This window comes from Orbicella franksi, chromosome 8 (assembly GCF_964199315.1).
Source record: "Orbicella franksi chromosome 8, jaOrbFran1.1, whole genome shotgun sequence".
NCBI lineage: Eukaryota > Metazoa > Cnidaria > Anthozoa > Scleractinia > Merulinidae > Orbicella > Orbicella franksi.
This window is the reverse complement of record NC_138152.1, coordinates 10487492-10515353: the sequence shown is the minus strand read 5'-3', so window position 1 is coordinate 10515353 and position 27862 is coordinate 10487492. Positions and strand designations below refer to the sequence as shown.

General features: G+C 39.9%; 1 protein-coding gene across 1 annotated transcript; it reads right to left on the bottom strand.

Annotated features, from left to right (window-relative positions):
- Positions 1-1349: 1349 nt before the first annotated feature.
- On the bottom strand, positions 1350-7296 carry LOC145494157 (uncharacterized). Its single transcript, XM_081473620.1, has 5 exons — positions 6918-7296; positions 6560-6709; positions 5341-5454; positions 2075-2103; positions 1350-1556 (listed from the first exon to the last, which is right to left on the bottom strand). The coding sequence occupies exons 1-5, from the start codon at positions 7243-7245 to the stop codon at positions 1350-1352; spliced, it is 828 nt and encodes a 275-aa protein (XP_081329746.1). The 5' UTR covers positions 7246-7296.
- Between the last annotated feature and the right edge of the window lie 20566 nt (positions 7297-27862).

The following is a 27862-nucleotide window of genomic DNA, read 5'->3' as shown; positions in this document are numbered from 1 at the left end:
CATGTTTTTAACAATCACTCAGTTAAAATTTTGGAAATTCGACGACATTTTCCATGTTCTCTATCTTTGTTTTGGTACTTTATTGCGAATGAAACATTGATTTCGTTGTTTTCCTCGTAATAAGTTTTTTGTTCAAGTTGGTTCGTGATAAAGTTAGCCTGAATGTTGAACACATATCTATATCAGGACGTTATTGCGACTTCGACTGTTAGCTTAATAAATTCGACGGTTTTGTTAACGTTTTGACAAAAGTTAGGATGTCGAACATTATAATTTACAGGCGTTCGTGCGTGCGATTGTTATAATTAATTAATTAATTAATTAATTAATTAAACGCCGTTCAAACGACTGAATTCAAATTCATGCTTTTCCTTTGGCAAATTCCGGTCAAAATTTGGCCTCATTAGCATATGGTAACTGAAGAGACTTTCCCATGTTTTAAATGTCATGTGAAAAGTCAATTTCGAGAAAAAAACCGGTACTTTCTGTTGGGAAAATTTTCATCTCTTGTACTACCCAGCAATGCGATGATGTTACAACATCTTGTTGTCCAATTTTCGCTCTATAATCTGTTGGTCACTGGAGGTCAAAAACGAAAGAAAATTTCATTTTTTAGCTCTAAAAGAGGTCGCGGTCGCTTACGAGAGGTGGTCGCTTACAAGAGGTTCCAAATTTAGTGATATGACTTTTGATATTTTGGAAAGCTGGTCGCTTACGAGAGGTGGTCGCAACCGGAGGTTCGACTGTATACATGTTATTATGTCACTCTTGGTCTGCAGGCAAACCAACAACAGACTACCACATGTAAAATTTGCGAAGTAAAAGCTTAACCCTTGGTAACCACGCACTGAATGGTAATTTCATTTCCGGTCGGTGCGGAGTGGACGACGGTTAGCGAACATCACTGACATGCGCAGAACATTGACGGAAGTCATTTGTTGTTTCCGGTAGGCAATGTAATCTGTCACAGTCGTCCTTGTTAAAGGTCTGCCTCCTCGAGAAGGCTCGTCTGTATACCAAACAATAAGGGACCATTCAGTATTTATGCCTGGGGAGAGGAGATGGCACAAAAGAGGGGAATCATCAAAAAAATAAGAAATGAAGAGGGGGTCACTAAAATGAATAGGCATAGGAATGGGGGGCTATGTATTTCTTTTAGCCAAATAGAGCATACCGGTGAACACTTCCAAACAGTCCACTTACATGGGTCAACTAATCCAAAAAAAAAAAGTCACGACAGTGAGAGAACGACCTTACAATATTGCGCCCAGATCGCGTTTGGCCAGACCTGTGCTACAACAGATACTCTGTCACTGTTGGTTTCCTTTTGAATCACTCTCGCTTTCCGATTAATCAGAGCTACAAAGATGCGAAATAACGATATCATCTTCGCTGTCACTTTCCGCATCAGAACTGCTGTCTATATCATTGTCATTGTTAGCATCTTGCGGTACTTCGTGCCGCTGAAGAGAGACATCGGTATCAAGTATCTCGCCCATTCTGATGAAGGCATGTTCAGTGACCCGTCGTACCTTATCATTTTTCTTGCCCTTTAACTGAAGGTTGGAATGACAGAAGTATACTTGTCAAGTTTTTGAATGCTTAATTGCTCAACTTTACCAGTGCGACAAAGAGCGTTCCAATCATAGTCCCAGAAGCATTTCTGTTTTTTCTGCTTGCGTTTCCTGTTGTCTCTGCTTGCATTTCTCACGTCATGTATCTGTTTAAGTTTGCATCCTGTCTTGCGGGGTTTTTTTAGCATTATTTTCTGTAGACATGCTTTTAATAATACAATTCTTTGCTATTTCATTCAAACAGTGTTTTTGAACTGAACAATTTGCATGGCAGAAATAGAATGAAAATGTCAGACCTGTTCTCATTATATATTTCTTTCATTATTTATATTTATATTTCATTATATTTTACTTCTTCCAAGCACCACCTTGGAATTCTTCACCAAAATTGTCAACTGGAACAGAGAGTAACTGCGAAGGCTATTTCAAGAACTTGTATAAAGACCTAAAGCATGAAAGGGCCAAGTATTTCAACAAAATACTCCCAGACATGTACAAACATGCACAGCCCTATTTGCTGGATGACTTGCTGAAGTGAGGAAAAGAAGATTTCAAATCAAAAAAATATCTTAAGGTTACAGTATACCTTCGGGTCGGCAATTTTCTTCAAACTTGGATTTTTGGGTCAAAATAGTGGTCGAAGAATAATCTCTAATTTCTGTAAAAAAATTTTAAAAAAGGCTAAATATTGGCGGAGAAATGGCGGTTTTACGTTTTCACCGGAAGTAAAAGTTTACCTCTTGATTGACAGCCCTATGGCGCGTATGCAATCAACCGAGACGATTTTCGCGGGAATTACCTATATGGATGTCACGAATTGACTACTCAGTTGATCAGCATTGTTGTTTTGACTACCAAGCATTTTTGGTATTAGGCGTGTCTCTATTAAGTTATAAGTAAGCATAGACCACGTTTAAACCATGGACCAGTTCGAAAAGCGAAAACAGCGAAGAACGAATGAAAATACATCAATGAGTGAAGAAGCGAAAGTTCGCCACGCGGATGAAGCTATAGTTATCGTATAAGGCGGGCAAATATTCGTGGTAAGAGAAAAGAAAGGTTCTGTAAAAATTTCGGAACTTGACAGCAATAACAGGGATCCTGACAGAGACTCTTCTGATGAGTCCGATATCGACGAATCGTCGGACTCATTGAGACCATTTGAAATATTATCCATGTACAGTTGCCCACACACAGTTACTCTCTGCGCTCTCTTTTGTTTGTTTCCTTCGCTCAGCCACTCTATCGTTCATATCCTTTTCAGTCTTCCCCATTTTGCCAGACCAGCCTCAAGAAAAACCGAGCTACAGAAAAATTATCTCTCTGCCTTCGGTTCCCTGAGCGCATTGCGAAACACAGGAGTTTTTTAGAGATTCGTGCGTAAATTTCACCAGGAGGTTAACGGTAGTAAACTTTCCCTGCATTGACTGGCTTAGTTATCTGAGAACCCAGTTGAAAGCGTTTGTGGGCGGAGTTTGTTTGCGAAGCAGAAAATTTTTCTTAGCGCTGTTTTCTCGAATAAATTTTTTCATTTGAAGCAGACACTTTAAAGAGTTATAACTCAAAGGGAATTTGTTCAATTGCTCTTAAATTTGGACAGTGACTAGTTTAACATATAAACTACAAAAGCGTGTCTGGGAATTGTTAATTTCGAAATACTTTTTCTTCGAGAGCGATTTTTGTACGATCACTCCACATTTTTTTAATCCTATTTCGAAAATGTTCTGTAACTTTTTACTGCAATTGAATATGCCAAAACGCAGACACGTTTTTTAAGCGCTTTGGGCCCTGAAACCGAGGGAAAAATTGAGTGAGCAATATCAGTATACTAAAGCAGTGCAAGAGGAACTTGCTCAAATGAAAGGAGATGTCAGTGACAAATAAGAGAAGTTTTTAAGCATAAAGCAAAGTCTTGACCGAGCCTTCAAAGGTTTGCTAAATAAGACAGGAATGAAGAACGGAAGAAAAAGAAAAAAAGAAAAAAAGAAAAGAAAAGAAAAGCTGAAAAGCGCAAGAAAGAGCGCCTAAACAAAATCCAAGAAGAAACAAGGCGTAAAATCATCAAACGTGATTCTGAGGAAGCTTACAAGTGTATTACAAAACAAATACTTCTGTTAAATGAACTAGAAAAATTGAAAGCAGACTGGCACAAAGCTCGATTAGCAAGCCTCATTAACAAGGGAAATTGGCATCCAAAAGCAAGGATATGCAAAGCTCACCGATTAAGAATTAGAGGCAAGCTGCTGTTACTATTTCAATGTCACAATGGATAATTAAGTGTCCCATTACGAGCATAAAACGGAATTCTGGTGGAAATAAACTACTTTACACATTAAAAAGGCGAAAAAAAGTATCAGAAAAATCTCAAGAGAACCTTGTTACGAAGGAAAATAAGTAGAATTGGCGCCTTAAATCCACTCCAAAGTTTTTACATTTCTTAAGTGATTACACGGCATATAGAAACACCTATAGCAGATACATTTTATTTGAGTAATCCTGTGGCTGGCTAACGGGAAACTTTCAGTGATATCAACCACACAGTACTGCCATCTGCCCATCGATTGTAGGCGTTTCATCCTTGTTACTTACATGTGGTATTACCTGCTGTTATCTACAGCGATTAACTCAATCACAGTGTTCCGGTAAAGTCTAGTGCGCAGCTGTAGTTGAATTCCTTCAGTCGTCTAAGTAACTAACTCTTCGCATCATTTCGCCTCCACCTTCCCACTAAAGATGTAAAATCGGCCCTAAATCGAAGCCATACCCATGCGGTCAATTCCCCATCTGTCCCCCCTTCACCAGATTGGCGGTTATGACCATGGAACTACACGCCCTAGTGTGTTTAGCATGTGTAACTTTGGGTCGTGTGTCCGCTCACAGGCAAACGTTTACAAGGAAATATGCAGTAAAGAAGGAATTAAAACATTTCTGCTGGAAGAGTAAATAAGATGAAAGTTTCACAGCAACTCGTAAAAAAGGTTTATCTTTTGGTTTCCTCATGGCAATAATAGTCAAAGACGACTTTCTTTTTGTTTTTCCCTTTTCCAGTGGCTGTCAATTTCTAGGAAATACACCTTTTGATTGGCTCCCAATCTTTGTTACCTTTGCTGTTTTATTATTTACACGAACGATAAGGTTGGTGAGGTTATCTGTTTCGATTACCTGTTTCACATTGCGTTCCATTAAATCCTGGTGCGCAGCTGCAGTTGACTCCGTTCACTCGGTCTGTACAGGTCCCGTTGTTCTTACAGGGATGACTTGCACAATCATCGATATCTGTTTCAAGGTGATAAGGCAGAAAGTTAATAACGGTCACATTCGATAGAACTTGCAACAGCTATCAACAAAACTCGATAACAAAACTATGCTTGAAGTTGAAAGATACAACACTGCAAACAACTTACAAAGAGATTAAAACCCATAGAATTTGAAAGAAAATTAACTAATTTTGGTTATAGTTACCTGATTCACATTGTGTGCCATTAAATCCTGGTGCACAGCTGCAGTTGAATCCGTTCACTCGGTCTGTACAGGTCCCGTTGTTCTTACAGGGATGACTTGCACAATCATCGATATCTGTTTCAAGGTGATAAGGCAGAAAGTTAATAACGGTCACATTCGATAGAACTTGCAACAACTATCAACAAAACTCGATAACAAAACTATGCTTGAAGTTGAAAGATACAAAACTGCGCGCAAACAACTTAGAGAGAGATTAAAACCCGTAGAATTTGAATGAAAATTAACTAATTTTGGTTATAGTTACCTGATTCACATTGTGTGCCATTAAATCCTGGTGCACAGCTGCAGTTGAATCCGTTCACTCGGTCTGTACAGGTCCCGTTGTTCTTACAGGGATGACTTGCACAATTATCGATATCTGTTTCAAGGTGATAAGGCAGAAAGTTAATAACGGTCACATTCGATAGAACTTCCAACAACTATCAACAAAACTCGATAACAAAACTATGCTTGAAGTTAAAAGATACAAAACTGCGCGCAAACAACTTAGAGAGAGATTAAAACCCGTAGAATTTGAATAAAAATTAACTAATTTTGGCTATAGTTACCTGTTTCACATTGTATGCCATTAAATCCTGGTGCACAGCTGCAGTTGAATCCGTTTACTCGGTCTGTGCACTTTCTGTTGTTCTTGCAGGGATGACTTGCGCAATCATCGATATCTGTTTTAGAAGAAAAGATTGAAAGGATTAAACTACACTAGCTTCTGTTGATATATTTGACGGAGCCCGGCCCGGAGCAAATAGGCAAAAGAGATCACTAACTAAGTAACTTTTAAAATCTTTGCTTGTCATAAAAAAAAACAAAACATCTTTATCAGATATCCATCATTATCATAATCCAGTCACGGAATGGCAACGGATCTGCTACTTGAAATATATCAGTTCCACTAACAATTTCTTGCTGGGTGGGAATCTTCTGGTTCTGAGCACCCGCTGTCCGTTGCACGGGGAAGATAGAGCCTGTTTGACTGTTAATTATTAGTCGAGAGAAGATAGTAGACCTGAAACCCATCTTTGTAGCTCTCGGCTTCATGACCTTCATAGATGCTATTGCTGTTTTAACTCTAAACAAATAGTTTTTCGCGGAGGGAGCCCGATTGGGTTTTAAAGCTAGGCTTCTTCTTTATGAAGAGCATCTCATAGATTAAACAGTCTATGTCCATGTCTTGAACGTTATTTTCGCTATGGGGACGTTTATTGCTGGAAGGGTTTGTTAAAACTGACACTGCTAGTTAGATTACATTAATAGAAAGGTAAAATAACTTAAATGTAAAAGTTCGTAAAAAAATTGAATTAGCCCCAAGGTTGGACGCATCGCAAATATGCCTTATTTTGTAGAATACAGAGTCTCTAATCATAGAAGCAGCCTGGAAGTTGAGGCATTTTATAGTGCGTAGATGAAGCTTATTAGAAGAGGTTTGAAAATAATAAATCGAGGTAAAACCCCGAACGTCTAGTTACCTAGTTTAGACATGTCACAACGAGCCAGGACTACCTCGCCAGGTTTAATTGAATCGAACCAGTAATTACCGCTAACGGCATCTTCTCCTTCACTCGCCCTGATCTCGGCGCACGACTCAGCTGGCAACTCGGGAACGGATCCAAGGGGAACTAAAAATAGAAAATTCAAAAACATTGTTTTTTTCTCGGCGCTTTTCTGTCATTACTAAACACCACTATTGTTAAGCTCTCTTGACGAAAAACTGCGGGCTTTGTTCGTAGTCCTCGGGATGCAATGAGATTCTGGGCACGCCTGTATACGACACAATTACTATCCTCAAAAAAAGATAGAGATGAACTGTTCAAACATGAACAATACCTCTTTTCCTGAATCGTTTGATATAGAAGTGATCGCTGTCCGGAACAAAATCTGCAGGTCTGGCTTCTTTGGTGCGGTTGTTCAACTCACATATGCCTTGGCTGATGACGTAATTAAAGCTTTGACATCTGACGTCATCATCACACTTGTCTAAACAATTAAGCCAGATTACGGTCTTCTCCTCGATGAAGGTATGTCCTTTTAACATCATGCCGCGGATGGAATATTTGCCTCGAATTATACACTGCTGAGCGTCCAGTTTATAAAACATCTGAGACATCAGAAGCACCGTGATGGCCATACTTATGCCAGCTTCTGAAACTGTCATGTGGAGAGAAAAATATCAAGTCTTGCATAATATGTTTCTGGCGCCTTACATAAAAAATTTACTGTTAGATGCAAGCGAGCAACTCGCTCTATTATAGCTGAGTGTCAATGAGCAGAAATAGCTCTGAATGGTAGCGACACAACACGCCATCTCTTATTATATGGTGTTGTTTGTAACAATCCTGTAAGTAATCTTGAAACAAATGTAAAAAAAACTATAAAATAATAATCTTGAATCAGGTAATAGTCTACTTGAAGCGTATTTGTCGAACTCTTGCCCTATACAAACAACGAGAAAATGAAATAGAAACACAAAAAGAGTCTAGAATATCTCAAACAGAGGTGCGGCCTCGATCCGTTACACAATCTCAGTAACGCTCTGTATCTAGGTACCGGCTTGCGACGAAATCATCGAATTTAACTTCAATTTGTGAGAAAACGTGAAAAAATCAGGTTGCGGCCACAATAAAATTGAGAAATTTAAAAACACGGACTATATTTCTACGGTTAGTTTTACCGTGTACTCTAATCCTTTTCCAAAATGCTCTTCAAACTGGAGAAATTTGAAAACGCCGGCTTGTGTTTTAGTGTGGACGGAAAACATTTTGCAAACAGGGCTTTTCAAGAAGGATGACATCACGATAATCAAGCGATTTCCCTGTCAGAGTTTTCCTCAAACACAAATCCAAAATGACCGGCAATTGTTGCGTTTTCCAAATGTTTCCAGCGTTGGCTTGACGGAAAACAGTTAATGGGTTTTCAGATCCGCTCTGTTGCATTAACAGCCAATTCCTCTAAATACCGCGAATGAGATGACAGCCGCAAAATTTCGGATTTCTTCATATTTTGCCCAAATCACCTCTATAGTGACTTGTTTTCGAAAATATCCTTCAAAGGTCCTGAAGCGCTTTAGTTTTTTTCGTAATCCAGGAAAGTTCGAAAACCGCCTTTATAGCTGCCAGGCGCCGCCGAAAATGGCCGAAAATTGATCATTTTGTTTTCGCTCGTACAGATCAACGCGATCATATCTATCAATATACTTTGGCTAGCTCACAGCGCATTTTTTGCTCTTTCTAAAGCATTTATTTGATTAGCTAAAGCTCCAAATGTGATAATATTTTAGGCCGATACAAGTACCTTCATCGAAGCTCGTAAGCGAAAGGGCTAAATTTAGCTAATTTCAGTACCGTCAAAAGCCCACTGGTGCACAGAATTTGAAGTCGAAACTAAAAAAGTACCCCTCTAGACACATAAACGTGTGGTACATTTTGGTAAATTTGTCATTCGTGAAACCAATATGGAACTTGGCCAGCTACATACATCAAGAACAAAACTAAGCGAATTTGGAAACCTTTTTTCGTCAATAACAGATGCTTGTAATTTGTTGGTTTTTTTCTCCTTTTAGATTGGTCACATGATTACCTGTTGCAAACATTTGCAGTTAAATGAAAATAGACGCTGCTTTTGGTACATTGTAACGTTATGCAAATTTATTTCGATCACCGACAAGTGCATATCACCTGAAACCGAAACCTATTTTCCTCCCGCCTATGTTTTTTTTTTTTTTCTTTTTTTTCTTTTTTTTTTTTTGAAGGTGACAACTGTAGCAGACATTATTCGTTCAATATCGGCAGTTTTAAATTTTTTGGAAGACCCACAGTCGAACCTGACTTCAAGAGAAAAACAAAAATTTTAAACCTGAAGCTCGAATAAACAATCGATTACAGTTGCATCCATCATGTTTGGCGTAGCCACCACAACCATTTCATGAAGACAGGTACACTCTACTTTGATCAAAGCCTTTCAACTTGGAAAATGGATCATCTGTAAACAGTGACAATTCTGATGCCACAGACTTGAGGTTTAATCCGTAAGTTAAGTTAAGGTTAACTTAAAGCCCACTGGCATTGTTAAGAAATAGTGCAAAACGCAACGGTAAGAGAATACACGAGAAGATGTAACACTGTTGAAAACATTCAGGAAGTTATCAGTCCGCGAGACAGAGTTATCCTCGTCCGAGAGAGCGAGACAATTATCAAGAAAGTACCGCTTCCTGTGAGAGCAGGTAATGATTCTCATTTTTATTCCTCTTATTGTTTTTCGTTCTTTATTTTCCAAGCCAGTATCAATGATATTTTTTTCTTTGTTACCTTTTCTCATCTTAGTATTCATGTGTATTTAATTACAATATTGTGTAAATAAAAGGCGAAACACGTCGTTCGAATTTTCCTTAATTCTCCTCAAATCACGGCTTGAGTCATTCGAAAATTCATCCAGTTTGTCAATTTTGTGACTTTCAATTTCTTCTTTTCCGGCAATCGTGTATGGTTAAATCTGTATGAGTGAGCACCTTCGGGAAATGAGCTATTTATACAATTACAGGTAGCTTCTGTTTATAAAAACGTTCGTGCGAAAAGTTATTCAACGTAGAGCATTTCTGCGCTAAGATATTGAGTACTTGCGTCAGAAATTCAAAGAATGACTAACTTGACACGGTGCAAGCGACTGCAAAACGGCCTTAAACGGCGGACGTTCGAAACCCCGGGGAGGGGAAACACCAACATGAAAAGGTCAGGGATGCTCCTCGTCTCGGGTAAAAATCAAGAATTCCGGTCTCACTTAGGGTATTGACGAAGGTGGTATCTTTTCGGGGTCTAATGAAGCTCGAGCAACTCTCATATTAGTCTCCTTTAGGAGTTAAATTCAAATTTTCCGAGGAGCATCCCTGACCTTTTCATATGGGAGTTCCCCCCTCCCCCAGGGTTTCAAAGGTGTAACAGGAAGTGGCCCAGTAAAGGGGTGAAGGAGTGAAGGAGTGAAGGAGTGAAGGAGTGAAGGAGTGATGGAGTGATGGAGTGAAGGAGTGAAAGATTTCATGATGAAGTGAAATCGTTGCACCAGTACAACTTGGAAAATAATATTTTCCAACTTAAAAATAACCGTCTCATCGCAGCATTTCTTGAAATCCTGGTCTGAGACCCGGCAACAATAACAAAGCGCGAGCAGTTGGCGAAACTTCATCATCAACTGTCGAAAAGTTCTGGCATAAACAAGATGATTCAACTTTGTATTTCTCACCCGTGTGCTTGCCATTCTTATGGATACAATTGCCCCTGTCTTTTACCACCAGATGTATAGATGAATGTTTCGTTTCCTATCACATTATATGGCAAATACCTCTGAATAAAACACATACTCTGACGTCATTTTCCTTGGAGTGTTCCAACAGTCGTCCGCCATTTGCAAAACGTAAGCAGCAAGACATAAAACCACAAAGGCTTCTTCGTCAATCACACTACGCTGTCCAGATTTCTTTCTGACAAAGTTTCCAGACTTCACCCTCTTTTAAAGTTCCAAGACTTTGCCGTTCTGTTGGCTAGTCCGAATTACTGTCACGGCGTTAGTTGAGTAACTACTTGACTTCGTTTGCTGGTCCCACTTCAGACAATTTGGCAAATGTGGATTGCGCGTTTTGCAAAGTTAGTGAAGATGGCGACGTGGACCCCGAGGGTGGCGGGGGGGGGGGGGCACCCATATAAAAAGGACGAAGCTGCCCGTCGCAAATTTTTAAAAGAACCCGTAAGGGGTACCAAGATCCTTTTTTTGTGGGCGTGGCTTGACATTCTTTCTTCCCTAAGAGATACCAATTCTTGCATAACACATTATCTCCTGTCATAATGTTCTCGGCTCAGTACCCTAAAAGGTACTGCAAAAGCTCCTGCTGTGGACCTTTTGAGGCTAAACACCCTAAGGGCTACCAAAACCTCATTTAACACTTAAAAGGTACGAGGAACACCCCCGTGATTTTTATATGGAAGTCTGCCCCCCCCCCCCCCTCCCCTTTTTCGTGGCGTGGACTGGGAATCCAAACTGCTCCTTGCTCGCCTCGTGTAGATATATTTTGATTTTGTTACGTATTTACATGTCACACTGGCCATTTTTTTTTGAGATAAAAAGACTGTATCCCAAGAAAATATCGATGTTATATTTCACCCCTACTGAAACCTCTCCATAACGGCCGTTCTAGAAAGGTTCGACTGTATTATCGTTAATAAAACACTACATCTTTCCTATTCAACTTTAAAAAAACAGGGATATTGTTCGTGCTTTTGGCATAGAAACGCTCCGGGGACATGCGTGGGATGGAAAAGGAAGACCTGGGAGACACTAGTCTTTAATGGATACGTGTTGAGAATTTACGTACATATTCACTCCTGTTACTTTCTTTTTGAAAACTAAACAGATTACACAGTCAAACCTCCACTAACGGCTACGTCTCCACAGCGGACTCCTAGTCTACAACAGACACATGCTTTGTCCCGGTGGACAGTCTACACGTTCACTCTTATTTTTGCCTCTGAAATGCGCAAAATAAGGTTACAGTACATAATGCCTAACTATTTTATACCGCCTAATTATGGATGTAGAAGTTCGCTATGTCAATAATTGCGAATTCTCAAGGTAAAATAAAGCAACATTTTAGCTCTTCTGAGTGGCCGATTTTTCTGCTATTTCCCGGCTAACGAGGTGTATATATGGGCGCTTTCCATCCGACCAAAAAATTTCCGGCCAAAAATGTCCGGATTTTCTGAAACTTTTCGCAGGAAATTTCCGCACCATTCGCCTCTGTTTCGAAAATTTCGGAACCTATGGTTGTATGGCAAGCGCCCATATTATAGTCTATATAGTTTAACAGAAAGCAACAGGGGTGAATATGTATGTAAACTTACAGCGCGTATCTGAAATCTGATGCTCTCTAGGCCTCCTTTGTCCTTTTTGTATTCCAGCCCTATCAACGGTGCATTTCTATTCAAAAAGCATCAACGACAAACATGTATTTTAAAGGTAAAGAGGAAAGGTGTGTTGTACAACTTTTGCGAACACGGACGGTAATACTTTCCAATAAGCCACGTAGACATGCCTTGATAGCAGGACCCGCGACTCTGTGATTCGTCGAGTTCTGTCATCTTTCCACAATTCTTCTAGCTCTTTCCTTTAGTAATCCGTCCTTCTACTCCCATGTTTTTTTTGTGTTCACTCAAACGAGATGGAGACTAACTCGATAACCTCGCGGTTCTATTAGCCTCCGTGCACAAACTATAGACCATTGTCACCTTTAATTGTTACATATGTATCTTTTTTTCCTTTTTTATGCTAATATTGTAATTTCAAAACTGTAAGTGCTAAATAAAGCCTGATATTGAAGTTCAAGTTGAACAACACTCCCTTCCTTCTACATCCTCCAATTTCGTCCAATAATGTTTATTTAGGCTGACAATGCGAACCACCTTACTTGCACGAGATAAGAGTTTGGACTCACTCGCCGCCATCATTCACTCACTTTGCAAAACGTCACAGGTTCATCGACATAATAGATCGTTTTCACTGTCACGCAATAAAAAAATAAATCGAAAACCATCCAGTGGAAAAAGCTAGCTATGAAACTATGATGTTATAGAAGATAACTAAATAAGCCACTTCTCCAAGTTTTCGGCCTGTGCGTTTCCCCAAACTTCAGATATTCGTCGAAATGTTTCGCCGATATTTACAGAGCCCAGTATGAAAACGCGATGTTGGTGTACCTCCGTGGTACACCAATATGGCGGCCGGAAAATAGTGTAAACATCTGGAACTTACTTTGGCTATCTAGGCGACTGATTATCAGTACTGATCAAACAAGCATTTACATAAGCACTTTTCCTAATGCTTTAACTTCTAAAAAGGCTCAAAATCATGGGATAAGTATACATTTTTCGATAAACTCGATCATAGCCTTGTGTCACGCACCTCCATAACCCTGAAATTCAAACTGCTCTGGATTCCAAACGAAGCACGCTATTGAGCTGTAAAATTGTAAACTGATATAAATATAGCGCCTCTTGTGCCTGATGAGGACAAAAACTTTGGTGGCTCTTTAGTTTTGGATTTTAGAAAGTGATGACGTCACGTGAAAACGATCTATTAGTACAGTGGCCGATTGTCACGCAATCCACATTTGCCGGATTGTGTGAACTCTGGACCACCAAACAAAGTCAAGTACTTTCAAGTAACGCCATGACAGTTATTTGGACTGGTCAACAGAACTGCGAAGTCTTGGAACTTTGAAAGAGATTGAAGCATGGAAACTCTGTAAGAAAGAAATCTGGACTGCGTAGTACGATTGACGAAGAAGCCTTTGTGGTTTTCTGTCTTGCTGCTTACGTTTTGCAAATGGCGGACGACTGTTGGAACACTCCGAGCAGAATGATGTCACAGCATGTGTTTAATTGAGAGGTTATAGTATATTAGGACAGCGGTCGTACATGTCAAAGTATATATCCGGGAGAGTGTGAGCGCGGGAAGAGAAGTGTTGAAACGTGTACTGTGTGTACTGTTGTCATTCGCCTTCGTGGCTGCCTTTTGTGGCTTATTTTTGCTGTTCGACACTACAAATTGGCGACGAGGATGTCTAAATAACAGGTTCTTCCTCTCAGGTGGCAGAACGATGGCGACAGTGGAAACGATCGTATCAGTATTACATCGATGGCAAGGGAATCACGAATCCTTCTCGGAAAAAGGCTCAGTTACTTCATTTAGCGGGTATGGAAGTACAAGATATTTACGAAGATCTTCCAGATCCTGGACCACTGAATGCTGACCACGATAATGAGTATGTGGTGTGTCTGCGAAAGTTGGATGCTCATTTCCGAGCCGAGGAAAATGTACCGTACGAGCGTCATGTCTTTCGTCAACTTACGCCGACAAAGGGAGAGACCGCTGACAAGTTCATGGTTCGTTTACGTAAACAAGCTCGTCATTGTAATTTTGGTACAACTTTGGAGGAAAATTTGCGGGACCAATTGATTGAAAAGTTGCCTGATGTTGAGCTAAAGAAGAAGCTATTGGAAGTCAATAACATTACTCTGGAAGCTGCAATGGATAAAGTTCGAAAGTGGGAAGCCTCACGCGAGCAGGCAAGTCAAGTGGTCACGCCAAGCCAAGAACCTGGAGCAGGCGCTAATGCAGTTGAAGAAAGTCCTGGGCGTGGAACCAAAGGAAAAAGTGTTTGTTTCAACTGTGGTAAAGAAGGTCACTTTGCTCAGAGTAAAAGTTGTCCAGCCCGAGGTCGCAAGTGCAGCAAGTGTGGTAAATATGGTCATTATGCTAGCTGTTGCAAAGGGGGAAGGAACTTTAAGTCTGGAAAACAAGGCACCACCCAACAACGGGGAGGCAGACAGCAGCGCCATGGTAAGGGGAGACAGGCCAATCAAGTTGAGGATCGTTGTAATCAATCAGGTGAGGATGACACATTTGCTTTTACTATAGAGGAACAGACATGTGCTATGTCAAATTCCGCTGAGCCAGTGATCTCAGTGAAGATTGGTGGAATCAGCAGAGATGTGTTAATTGATTCAGGTTCTGCAAGTAACCTTATCAGTAAAGATACACTGCAGGAACTTAAGTATCAGGGGCTCAAGATTGAATTAAAACCTTGCACGAAGAGATTGTATGCTTATGGGGATCGAGAGCTTGGAGTTGAAGGCCAGTTTCAGTCAGAAGTTTCCGTATCGAAAGCAAAGGTTGTGACAAATTTCATTATTGTTGAATCCGGGCGTTGTTTGCTAGGATATTCGACTGCCACAGATCTTGGAATCCTTCGTGTGGACCCTACGGGACCTCTCGGGACAGCAGACTGTAATACTGTTGATGATACCTTTGTGGGAGAACTCAAAGCAAAATACCCCAGTGTGTTCCAGGGAATAGGAAAGCTTAAAGATTATCAGTTGAAGCTACACGTTGATCCCAGTGTAACTCCAGTCGTTCAGAAAATGCGACGAGTACCTTTTTCTGTAAAGGACAAAGTAACCGCCAAGGTTAATGAACTCCTTGACAAGGACATAGTTGAGAAAGTCGAGGGGCCTACGGTGTGGGTAAGCCCAGTGGTTGTCGCTCCTAAACCGTCAGGGGACATAAGGTTATGTGTCGATATGCGGAGAGCCAACGAGGCCATTATCCGGGAAAGACTGCCCATACCAACCATAGATGAAGTCCTTGAAAGCCTTAATGGGAGTGGTGTTTTCTCGAAGTTAGATTTAAGGTGGGGTTTTTACCAAATCGAGTTGGATCCTGAGTCAAGGGATATCACTGCTTTTGCCACCCATGATGGTATATTCCGCTACAAGCGTTTGAGTTTTGGTGTAAATGCCGCACCAGAGAAGTACCAGCATATCATCACCCAGTCAATGGCAGGTCTACAAGGAGTGGCAAACATAGCAGATGACCTTATCGTTCATGGTCGAGATACTGAGGAACATGATAAGAACTTACACAGTGTGTTGCAACGCCTTAGTGAGAAGCAGCTGACTTTGAATGCTGAGAAGTGCACCTTCCGAATGACTAAAGTGGTATTCATGGGTCTTTTGCTTAGCAAGCATGGAGTTGGCCCAACTGAGGAAAAAGTCAGAGCCATTGCAGAAGCAAGTCAGCCTCAGACACCTTCAAAAGTCCGTAGCTTCTTAGGACTCGTTGGATTTAGTGCCAGGTTTATACCTGATTTTGCTGCCACTGCTGATCCCCTCAGAAAACTTGCAAGAAAAGGAGAACCGTTCGTGTGGGGCGAGGAGCAGGAGCAGTCATTTCAGAGATTGAAGAGTCAAGTTGCAAGTGTACCAGTCCTAGCTTACTTCGATAAGGACATCCCCACCCGTGTTATTGCTGACGCAAGTCCAGTTGGCCTTGGCGCTGTGCTGGTGCAAGAAAAGAATGGGGAAAGTCGCGCCGTCTGTTATGCCAGTCGTAGTTTGAGTCAAGTGGAGCGTCGTTATAGTCAGACAGAGAAGGAAGCACTAGCCTTAGTCTGGGCGTGTGAACGCTTCCACCTCTACTTGTACGGGCTCCCACAGTTTGATCTGGTGACAGACCACGAAGCACTTAAAGTCATCTACTCGAGGAAGTCTAAACCTTCAGCCAGAATAGAGCGCTGGGTTCTGCGTTTACAACCATACAACTATCAAGTTTGTTATGTGCCTTCACGAAAAAACATCGCAGATGCCCTTTCCCGACTGACTAAGATACCTGCTTCGGATCAGTCCCGGGAGGATGATTGATACATACGCATGATAGCTCTACATGCTGTCCCTGTTGCATTGAGAATCAAAGAGATTGAACGAGTCTCAGCTCAAGACTCAGAGTTGCAAGCAGTCAGGAATTGCCTCATCGAAGGAAAATGGGACAATGCTCCAAAGCAGTATTTGCCAGTGCGCAATGGGTTGACTTTTATCGGTCATGTGATTCTACGGGGAACAAGAATTGTTATACCCCAAGAACTTCGCAAGAGAGTTGTCAGTTTGGCACACGAGGGACACCAGGGAGTCGCAAAGACAAAGGAGAGACTTAGAACAAAGGTCTGGTGGCCTGCTATGGATCGTGATGCCGAGAGAAGATGTGCAGAGTGTTACGGGTGCCAGATGGTTACCAAGAACGTTCCACCCCACCATTAAAGTCAACACCATTACCCAACCAGCCATGGGAAGAAGTAGCTGTGGATCTAATGGGTCCGTTACCTTCTGGAGAATACTTGTTAGTTCTCGTTGATTATTACAGCCGGTGGATGGAAGTTGATGTTATCCGAACAACCTCCAGCAAAACCATCATTCATTGCTTGGATGCCCAATTTGCAAGACATGGACTACCTAAAGGTCTGAGTACCGACAATGGCTCAAATCTTGTGTCTAAAGATATAGAAGATTATCTGAATGAAATGGGGATTGAACACCGTTACACGACACCTCTATGGCCAAGAGCTAGTGGCGAAGTAGAGAGGCAGAACAGGTCGCTTCTTAAGTCCATGAGAGCAGCCCATGCAGAAGGAAAGAATTGGAGAGAGGAGCTAAACAGGTTTCTTTTGGCGTACAGGTCCACGCCACATTCAACTACAGGAAAGAGTCCTGCCGAGTTACTGTTTAGAAGAAAGCTGACAACTAAAATGCCTGAGCTAGTCATGTTGAAGAGGAGGAAGTAGAAGTAAGCGACCAAGCCGTCCGTGATCGGGACACCAAGAGAAAGCAGTTTCACAAGGACTATGTTGACAAGAGGTTCCACGCCAGAGACCGAAATGTGGGAGAGGGAGACAGTGTTCTGCTTGAGAAGAAGAAAGAAAATAAGCTGTCACCCTGCTATGAGAAGGAACCATATCAGGTGATATCTCGTTATGGGGACCAGGTGGTGTTGCGATCACCACAAGGTGTTCAGTACAAACGCAATCTTCAGCATATTAAGCCCTTCAATATGCCAGATCCAAAAGACCAGGAAACGCAGCTACAGGATGCTGAACCACGGACTGAACCTAAGCCATTTGAGACGCCACCTATGGCAGAGGATCAAGTACCGACTGCTGAATCACCACCAGAAGATGTACCTTCTGCTGTACCTACAGCTGAGCAGCCTGTGAGGAGATCCGGCAGAATTACAAACCGTCCGAAGGCTCTGAGTGACTATGTTCTGCACTAAAACTAGAGACATTTGCATTGTCGTATTATTGTTCGCTGTTATTGCACGAGTGACATTGAAACGTTGTTTTATGAACTGAACTGCAGAGGCTATGTTTATGCCTAGTGTGACTTTTGTCTTGAACATTTGGATTTGACCTGAACTTTTACAATGTATAAACAAACTGGAAGTTTGTAATGTTTTTGTTTTTCGAGGTTAACTATCTAAGCGAAGAAAGAGAGGGAATGTAGTATATTAGGACAGCGGTCGTACATGTCAAAGTATACATCCGGGAGAGTGTGAGCGCGGGAAGAGAAGTGTTGAAACGTGTACTGTGTGTACTGTTGTCGTTCGCCTTCGTGGCTGCCTTTTGTGGCTTATTTTTGCTGTTCGACACTACAGAGGTATTTGCCATGTTAGGTAATAGGAAATAAACGATTCATCTATAAATCTGGTGGTAAAAGACAGGGGCAATTGTATCCATAAGAATTGCAAGCACACGGGTAAGAAATTCAAAGGCTGAATCATCTTGTTTATGCCACAACCTTTCGACCTTTCGACCTGCTCGCGCTTTATTATCATTACCTGGTCTCAGACCAGGATTTCAAGAAATGCTGCGATGAGACGGTTATTTTTTAAGTAGAGTGTACCAGTCTACATGAAATTGAAATGGTTGTGCTGGAATATGTATGCCAAACATGATGGACGCAACTGTAATCGATTGTTTACTCACGCTTCACGTTTAAAAATGTTTTTTTTTTGTTTCCCTTGAAGTCGGTTCGGCTGTGGGTCTTCCACAAAAATTAAAACTTCCGATATTGAACGAATAATGTGTGCTACAGTTGTCACCTTCAAAAAAACAAGAACATAGGCAGGAGGAAAATAGGTTTCAGGCGATATGCACGTGCCGGTGATGGAAATAAATTTGCATAACATTACAATGTACCAAAAGCAGCGTCTATTTTCATTAAACTGCGAATGTTTGCAAAAGCTAATCATGTAGTCAATCTAAGAGGAAAAAGAGAAGAAAATTACAAGCATCGTTCTTGAAGAAAAAGGTTTTCATTCGCTTATTTTTGTTCTTGATGAAAGTAGCTGGCCAAGTTCCATGCATGTTGGTTTCACGAATGACGAATTTACCAAAATATACCACACGTTTATGTCTCTCGACGGGATACTTTTTTTCGGGCCACAAAAGAGACTTTCATACAACATAATATAGAGTATGGACTTTTAGAAAATTTTATATTCGACTTCAAATTCTACGTACCAGTGGGCTTTTGATGGTATTGAAATTAGCCCTTTCGCTCACGAGCTTCGATGAGGGTACTTGTAGCGGCCCAAAATAGTATAAAATTTGGAGCTTTAGATAATCAAATTTATGCTTTGGAAACAGCAAAATATGCACTCTATGAGCTAGCCAAAGTATGTTGATAGATATGATCGCGTTGATCTGTACGAGCGAAAACAAAATGCACAATTTTTGGCCATTTTTGCGGCTGGCGGCTAAAATGGCGATTTCGAAAACACTAAAGCGCTTCAGGACCTTTGAAGGGTATTTTCGAAAACAACTCACTATAGAGGTTATTTGGGAAAAATATGAAGAAATCCGAAATCTCGCGACTGTCATCTCGTTCTCGGTATTTAGAGGATAATAACCTGCAAAGCTGACGTTTTTGCTGGGAAAGAGCTGGTTAAATTTGTTTACGTATCACCTTAACTTTTTGGTCGCTTTCTTCAACTCACTGAATCCAAGATATCGCTCCCTTAGACAAAAAGAATACAAAAGAGTACGACGAAACGTTCGAGTTTGCTCGCTCGATAAAAACAACCCGCCTAGTAACCTAAAGACTGCAACATATGTAAAGAATAAAGATGTTTTCCGTGTAATTTGTCTTAATTTAGGGGTTTTAAGACAATCATTAAAAACGGCAACTTTATGCAGTGGAGAAAATGCAATATTCAAATCCACCTGCTATAAGCATTAACTTCCTTTATTAATAATCGAGTGCTTTCGAGCAGGTAAGATGTCATTTTTATTTTTTGCCTACAGAATGCAATGGATGATTACCTTTATAACAGAAGAATAAACCGAAAAAAATTGACACAACCCATGGGTGTAAAGTGCACATCTATATATATATTCATGATTAAATTCAGATAATATAGAGCCTGATTACATGTAGTAGCAAAGGTTTCTCGGACTACACGTGTGAAACAAGAAAGCCTGTATTTCGATTATTTGCCGTTTGAACTTCACGTAGTTTCTTGCGAGGATTTTTTATTTTCAAAAATATCGCACTGGCTGAAATTAAAATGACAATTCGAGTAGAAATTTGCACGAATGTAAGGGCCATGGTTTTTGTTATTACTCATGCGAATTGCTGTACTAATTTTTATTATGATTTCAACCCGTGTGGTATTGACGTCATTTACTCCATCATAGTGCACTTCAAGAGTAGAGTGGTCACTCATTTTACATATCCCTTTTACCAACAAGTGAGAATATAGCAGGTGTTGACAGAGAATCACTTTTAACGACAAAGCGACGCTATAAGATAAATGCATGTAGCAATTTGTCACTCGGCGTTTTGTGAAGAATTTTGCGTCGGCAATCGTGTCCAAGGCGATTCCATTGAATTAACCCTAAGGCGCTCTTATCCTGCGTTATTTCTCAAGGAACTTGAGTCAAAGTTATGTTGCAACACAAGTTCCCTGAAAATTGCCTTGTCTAGCGTCCCTTGAAACAAACAGATCTCGAAACGTTTTCGTTGCAGCGATGTTGTATTAAGTGAACCATATTCTTCTTAATTTTGAAACGATTGCTGTGTCGATGATGCGAGGCATGTTCATTTCAGGGAGCGTTGCACTAGACAATGTCTGATGCAGTTTGCCTCGTAGATATGCAACAAAACATTGACAGAAAAATTATCAAATGAATTCCAGTAAGTGTTATTTCTGAAAAACTAACAGACGCATCAAGAAATTAAACTTGATATATCATTGAAAACGGTTTTCTTTACCCTCAAAACCTGTTCCAGTATTTTATACATATTGCAAGAACCATCCTTTAAAATACTGAGTGCTAAATAAAGAAAGTTCCAAGAAAGACAAAGAAGACAAAAATGACTGAACTGCAAATTTGTTTCCCAAATAATCATTACCATCATTACCATCATCATCATCATCATCATCATCATCATCATCATCGTCATAAAAAACAATTAAAACAATAAGTTCCTCAGAAGACGCCTTTTATTTTATCACATGGGTCTTAATTTTGTACTCTTCACCGCTTCGTCAATTAAGGACCAAAATTACTTTCGCTAAAGAGACAGACAGGAAATAAAAATGCTACCCAAAATGGTTATCTTTTTCCGTTTTTGTTAGCTAATAAAATAACGTCAGTTTGAACCGAGAAAATTTAATCTACAGTGATCTTCGCGAATACTTACTGAATGTAAATATTAAAGGGTATTAAATCGACTTTCTTGAAGACGGAAGGCAGCACGTACTAGTATTGCGACTGATAAACATGTGATGCTTGGATTCCGAGTAAAATTGGAATTTTAAAATGTCAGTTTTTTACGAAGAGAGGAAAATAGGAGTACACTGAAGAAAACATAAACGAGGAGAAGAAGTTGAAGAGAAGAACCAACAACAAACTCAACCCGATTATGTGGCAGAGTTTGGAATGAAAGCCCAGGCAAGTGGATGTTAGGATACACAAAGTAGGAGAGTATAAAACGCGATTTAAATTAAAATTTAAGGACATTTTCGAACTCACCCTTTGCGTGCATTGGGCAAAGCATTTTCGAAATCCACGAAAGAAAACCGAGCGCTGAAACATTCATTTTTACACCGCAACGGATGTATTCAGTTCTCAAGTCAAGGAAAATATCAAGATAGTATTGAAGAGAGGTGCGCGCAGTCCAAATAACAGCTCCTTACAAACAACACTGCCCAATAAGAGATGGCGCTGCTATTCAGAGCTATTTCTGTTCGTGACAGTTTGACTCCTCCTGCTGTTACGTAGACTTCCCGTTTAAGTTACTTAGCAAGTATAATGTAAACAAAACATTTCGATATACGCGGTTTTCAATTACGCTTGGAAGGAAGAATTCCATCTTGCGCGCCTGTTAACGGGCGGATGTCTTTCCCAATCAAAGATACAATTTGTGAACCATGGTGTATTCCATTCAAAAGTCCCAGGCTTTTGTTTTTAACAACCTTGAATTTCCACGGTATTTTAATAAGTCAAATTATTCCAGCATTTTGATTGGTTCTCACCTATGATCTATTAAAGTACAAACGCTTAGATGACATCAATATAACAAACATGTTCCCTCTGGTTTTTTTTTAAAGGAGAAGGTAATTTCAAAAGGCTTACTTTTTTTCTTCACCTATGGCAAGTAAACATTCAACTTTTTCACTCACCTAATGTAGAAACCAATGCCCCCTTTAGACCCAGTCCGCGCGGCTATGCATAAATAGTTTGACCTTCGCGCGGGTTATGTTATGTCGGAAGCCATTTGGGCAAAATCCGTTGGACGGGATGAAGTCACAAAAACGCGGCCTGAAGGCTGTGTACTCTCTAAAATCACGGCAACGATGTCGAATTTGGGGCTTCTTTAGAGGGGAATTTGATAAGGGAATCCGCATTTTTAGAGGCTGAAACTTCGGTGAGTGGCTAAACTTAGTGCGAGGTTTTTGTTAGCGTTGACAAAAAAAAAAATCTCTTTTTTAAGATTTTCTCCTTTAAATGGCGGAAAGTTCTCACAATTTAGATAATATTTTACGTGGCTGGGCGAAAGATAAGGTACAAAAAAGTCTTGCCGAGGCTGTTAACAGGTACGATAAGCAGATTGAAGGGAAAAAAACCGTTTCTTTTCTAGGACATGACTCGGAAAAAAACTCTTAAGCAGTCTCAGTCGGCAGTCGAACGAGACTACAATGACCAAAAAGAAATGGTGTTACTTCAAGGTAAGAAACCATTGCTTTGTCTCGAATAACAAGCCCACTAATGAAAGTGTTTTATATGAGATTAAAGTATTTAGAGTATTCAACTTCTGTCAGTCTTAAAATAATTGTTGACACAGATAGATGCCTGGAATGAAACAGCGCAACACCACTTCTTAATATCAGTTAAAACAAAACACATATAAACCTTGCTTTTCGACGCGAATGCTTCAGCAGCAAGTAAAGTATAGCTAAATTCAGCTAACAGCCACTTGTATCGCAGCGAGAAAATATCTCCGAGACGATATCAAATTGATTTGAGAATCATCAACCACAGGGGACACAAATTTCCATCGTCACTAACGCTCCTTTCATTCAAAACTCGAATCAAATGGCCTCCAAGATGTCGATGTTGACAGCAACCGCAAGTTTTCCGAGCATGTTTTTCAATTCCTGCAATATTCAAGGCAACATCCAGCCGAGGTTTTTCAGCTCACAGCGGTGCTGTGATGACAAAAAGTGACTTGACATTTCCAGCATTTTCTATAAGATTTGTGGATTTCACAGCTCAATTGTGCTTTCACTGTAATGGGCGGTTCAATTCCAGCTGTTACCATCCCCCCGGGCAACCCCGGGACTAATCCTGTCCTTCGTGCCTGGGGGTGGGAAATCCACCGTAGGTAAAAAGATGGCGGCTGTACATTTTACCACATTTTTATAATATTTGTCCCTGTACTAAGGACATTGTGCAGCCTAGGTTTGAAGAGTTTATAACTTTTCTGTACATGTGTATCAACGTTGCTAAGGTTTACGTACGCGAAGAACTATGGGTAAACGTACCAGTCGCCATCTTTTTTCCTACGGAGGATTGTTTCAGGCGGTCGTGTCCCGGGGGTTAAGGGGGGCAGGGGGAGGGGGGGGGGGAAGGCAAATCAAAAAATTGCTTTGTGCACGTGGTTTAATAAACGCAATGGCGATGCACCGCTTGAAGGACATAATAAGAGAGATTTTTTTGTAAGAAGGACGAAGAATTTGTTTCGGCTTGCCTGAAAAAAAAAAAAAAAAAAAAAGCATGTTTCTAAACTTTGATTTTTCCAAAAAAAAGAAAAATTTTCCCATTGAGAAAAATGAAAATGCTAAATATTAACTATAGATCCCCAACCTTTGCAAAGAGATTACTGAAGACGGGTTTAAAGTGTTTCTAAACTTTGATTTTTCGAAAAAAAAAAAAACAGAATTTTTCCCATTAAGAAAAATGAAAATGTTAAATCTTAACTATAGATCCGCAACCTTTGCAAAGAGATTACTGAAGACTGTTTTAAGGTGTTTGACACGTTGAACTTGATTTTTTTAGGGGCACCTGGTTTGAAAGCCTGTCACTCCTCGTGCGAAACTATAGTCCGAGTCATTAACGGCCCGTTAGAGTACAAATTCCTGATAGCTCAGAAAGAAGGTGGTAGAGTTTGATTCTTTGTTTTTACCAATCAGGGATAACATAGCCTTCTTTATTATATAAACACGAATGAAATACTAGGTGGGCTTTCGAGCGAAAACTTGATATACTCACATGTCCAAATACCACGCATGTTATTTTCTCAACCGAAAGATCACAGTTGCTATGGTTACATAACAAATCGCGCCTTTCGCAGCAAAACTGAAATGCTGTTTAAAAAATACATAGAACATTACATGGCTTGCTTGGAGATACGACATTTCTCGTCTCAGGTTGAAATATTATTTGGCTACGCGTGGCCATGTTATATCCTCTGTTTAACATCTGACTTAAGCAAAAAAGGAATGTCTCTGAAGAGCATTTTCAAGAACCTCCTTAAATGTTCCAAAATCGTAAGGGTGCCCTGAACCCCCTCTGAAGAATTTGTTTAACTTGACAAAAACTTATTTTTGACCCTGATTCTGTCAATAATGACAAAATGGGGGTCTGTAAACTTGTTCTTGTGTTATTGTATTATATTGTAAGTTTGTAAAAATTAGTCCTTCAAGTATCGTGAGTAATCGTATTGTATAACAAATAGGGTAGGTAACTCTATTAGTATTATAAGCAGTGCAAGTAGCCATGTTAGTATTGTAAACAACATACTGTAGAAAGGCCACTCCCCATTCTCTCCCAACATGTGCCTGCGAAACAAGTTTGCTTGAAGTTCAGTTCTTCGCAGCAGTAGCAGCTCCATATGTAAGGACAAATCCAACTCTGAATGTTGGCAGATTTAATTGTCGCAATGAGCGAGGAGAAAAGACGATTTCTAGATGCTCTAGGAGCAAACCGGTAGCCATTGCAGTCTGTCACCGTCGTCCTTCCTAAGGTTCCTATTCTCGATAAGGCTCGTATGTATACTAACAATTAAGTCCTGGGGTTTTTCTCGGGAGACCAGTCAGAAACATTGCATCACTAGTATATCTTTATGTGTCGAAAAATTGAACAAATTCGAACCAAAGTTTGTTTCTTCAAGTGTCCTGCAAGTACTGTACCAACAAAATCTACACTGAACTGAATGGAAAGAGTTTTGAGGAACTGTCAATGATTTTTTTGGGGGTTTGTTCTTTAAACCGCTTGCAACGGTGCAATAAGGAAAACATTTATTTTGATCAGTTCTAATTTGTGAAGGTAATTGAGATGTGCAGAGTTACAAGTACTTATAACATGACTCCGAAGAAGTCTCTCCAAATAAAACCCAAATTCCGCGAACAAAAAACAGACTACTTTAGACGAATTTTATTTAGTTTAACATTCTGGAACGTGTACATTTTTTTTTTTTACTAACATATATATTTACAGAATCATTGCATTCATGTCTGGATGGAACAACTGTCTCAGATATAGGGTTTACGGTTTGTACTTCTAATTTAATCAATTCAATCCTGTGTTTATCCGCCCACAAGTAGCACGCAGCTCACAAACATTTCCATCCAAATCTCTACACGTAGGCTCTTTAGTCGTTATTAAAACAGACTGAGAAAGTTTTTATGAAGAGAAGTTATTCTTCGCCGTATTTCTTATACGTTTAACACTAACGAAAAGTTAATGTTTAAAACAAACCATGATTAAGTGGCATGTTTTGATTTCCCAACAAAAACACCTTTCGAGATAACATCTTACGTTCCATTCAGACTTCTGGCACATTTACGCAATAAAAGAGTATTTACACCGACAGGTTATAACTGTATCATGCATTCAGGAAGAGTGTACTAACACAGAAGTTTTTCTCTGAACTCCCAAGGTAATTCACGTTAATTTATTTTGATTTTGCCTTGCTACCCTTAGTGATCAGTTTAAAAGACTAGCGTCCCATTTTCAAGTAATCCTAGCTGAGCTTCGCTCGCACATGTTTTCTCGAGTTCGTATTCAAGTTCAATATTGCTTCAGTCGAATATCTGTGTCCTTTTTGATTGGTCAGAGTGATTACCTTGGTTCTCGTTTTACCACAGTCAGTTAAAAACCTCTCTATGTGTTGAATATTAAAATGCGTTGGATAAGTCATTACTAAACGTTGTATTGTACGTAATGTAATTTAATTAGTACTGCGCTAAGTTGGCATTGGGCCTCAGTGTAGCGTGATAGCGCGTAAGTCATTTGTACAGTTTGAAAATTGTAAATAGACCGAAAATTAATTAGTTTCTGCTCGAATCTGTAAGAGAACTAATACCTTCGTGGGATGCAAATTTAACCAGGGAAGGGATTTGGTGGGATAAGAGTTAGTTTCATTCTCAACTTGAATTTCGTTTAAGTCAATTTGTTGCAATTTGAAATCTATTTTTCCATCATGAACAAATTAATTAGCAATAATATCAATGCTTTTCTTTTGACTCCTGGTGTCTTTTGTCGCACGGAAAACTTGACAAAGGCACTATCATGGTACTGGCCCTTTCATAACTCAGCGCTGTGGTAAATATAACTGAACATACATGTATATGTATAACTTAGTTGTACTAATCCCACTAAACATTACATTATTCTGAGTCACAAGTTGAATAATAATTACTGTTATAATATTAAAGGGTCTTTATTTATATTTTTAAATAGACGTTAAATCTTATAAGGTACGTACTTATAGAGTTAAAAACTGTCCCAATAATAACAATTTTTAAGTATAATCCAACTTGTAAGCAAGGCAATTTTGGGCATTTTATAGTTTCTCCCAGAAATTGTCCTGCATCCACTATATTTAAACTGTAATGCAAATGAGAAAAGTTAAAAATGGTTAATTATTGAAAGTCATTACTTATTTTAAAATTAACATATGCAGAATCAATTAACAAAGGTACTGGACGTATATACTATAAGTGACTATTGTCTGTTTTTAGCGGAGCTCCGGTGGCCCGAAAGGCCGCCAAGCGGAGCCACATACTCATATAGGAAAGGAAAGGAAACCCATGAGTTGATTTTCTCATGGTTATCATGGCTAGCGGTATTGTTCGTGGGTGCGTACGCACGACGGCGACGACGACGACGACCGCGACGACGACGGAGTCGCGTAACAGGGCGGCCATACTCCAAATAATAGGTTGACAGAGACATACAGCCTTGGTTTACCGTGTACTTCTTTGATATTGGACATCCATGTTATGATCAATTGACACCTGTCAAAACAAGGTATCCGCTGACCAGTATCATGTGACCATATCGCGGGCTCAAGTTTACAGCTCATCGAGGTCGCGTGTTTTTTTAAGTTGACCGCTGTCTAAGTGCTAATTTTCGACTGGATCGCGGAATCATCTCAGGTTAACTCTTTGACAACAGGGCAGGATTGTTAGGAAGCCGGTTAACGCAAACCCAGGATTAAAAGTTAACCGAATTATAACTTTTTCTTCCATACATATGTTTTTGCTGCTTTGTTTTGTGTATATAGTGATTATTTAAACTCAAAACAGAAGGCCAAACAATACACAGAAAACCTCGCCGCAAAGCTTACAAAACTCAAATCAAAATTCTACCTTTTCCTGGGTTATTTGGCTCTGAACAACCCGGCCCAGGAGATACGCTTTTAGGCTGGCCTAAATCTATATATTACGTTATACCATGTTAGCACTACAGATTTTAAGCTGTATATTCAAAAATATATTTACAAATTAAAGTAAAGAATTTGATCATTCCCTTAAAGATGCCTGTTTGTGGAAATAACTTCGTTGCCTGGATTCTATCACGGTTGAGTTAACTAAGGAATATGAAGACTAAG